The 800-nt window shown below is 49.0% G+C and overlaps 1 protein-coding gene across 1 annotated transcript in view; it reads right to left on the reverse strand.

The window, feature by feature from the left end:
• Window positions 1–755, reverse strand: part of LOC103468881 (myosin heavy chain, fast skeletal muscle-like) — a 2876-nt gene extending 2121 nt beyond the window's left edge. The window contains exon 1 of the mRNA XM_017306121.1: window positions 674–755. Coding sequence (XP_017161610.1) covers window positions 674–755 — 82 coding nt within the window. The remainder of the gene's footprint in view (window positions 1–673) is intronic.
• Window positions 756–800: the final 45 nt, after the last annotated feature.

The following is an 800-nucleotide window of genomic DNA, read 5'->3' on the forward strand; positions in this document are numbered from 1 at the left end:
TGGCCCCATTCTTGAGTCGGTATCCGTAGCCAGTCTTGTTGATGATTTGGCTGAGAGGGTTCAGGCCTATGCAGAACAGCAGTGGGGACAGAGCATCTCCTTGRTATATGCCACATTTGATGGACACTTGTGCAAGTGGTTTGCAGTTGGCTTCAAGGGTGGTTTTCCACAGCCCCATCGAGTTTGCAATGAAGGCTCTTAGAGTTGATGTTGTACATCTCTAGGCATTCAATGATCCAAGTGTGTGGCATTGAGTCATAGGCTTTCTTGTAATCAATCCAAGCGGTACACAGGTTGGTGTGTCGGGTTTTGCAGTCTCGGGCGACTGTGTGGTCTACAAGGAGTTGGTGTTTGGCTCCTCTGCTATTTATGCCTATGCCCTTCTGTGCCTTGCTCATGTATTTATCCATGTGCCCGCTTATCTTAGCCGCTATGATGCCTGACATGAGYTTCCATGTTGTAGAGAGACAGGTTATTGGCCGATAGTTGGATGGGACTGAACCCTTCGAGGGATCCTTCTGTATCAGGATTGTGCGCCCTTCAGTTAACCATTCAGGGTGAGTCCCATTTTGTAGCATTTTGTTCAGTTGAGCTGCCAGTCGCTCATGGAGGGCAGTGAGTTTCTTAAGCCAGTAGGCATGGATCATGTCAGGTGCTGTCCAGTTTTTCATACCCGAGACGCGGGTGGGACGCCTTTCCAGTGCTCTGTTGTTATTACCCTGCCATTGAGACTTCTTGGGTACTGATCTTTTCATTGCACCCCTTTGGAGCTCTGACAGTTGACTCACTTCCCTCCTTGT

The sequence above is a fragment of the Poecilia reticulata genome, linkage group LG8 (assembly GCF_000633615.1).
Source record: "Poecilia reticulata strain Guanapo linkage group LG8, Guppy_female_1.0+MT, whole genome shotgun sequence".
NCBI lineage: Eukaryota > Metazoa > Chordata > Actinopteri > Cyprinodontiformes > Poeciliidae > Poecilia > Poecilia reticulata.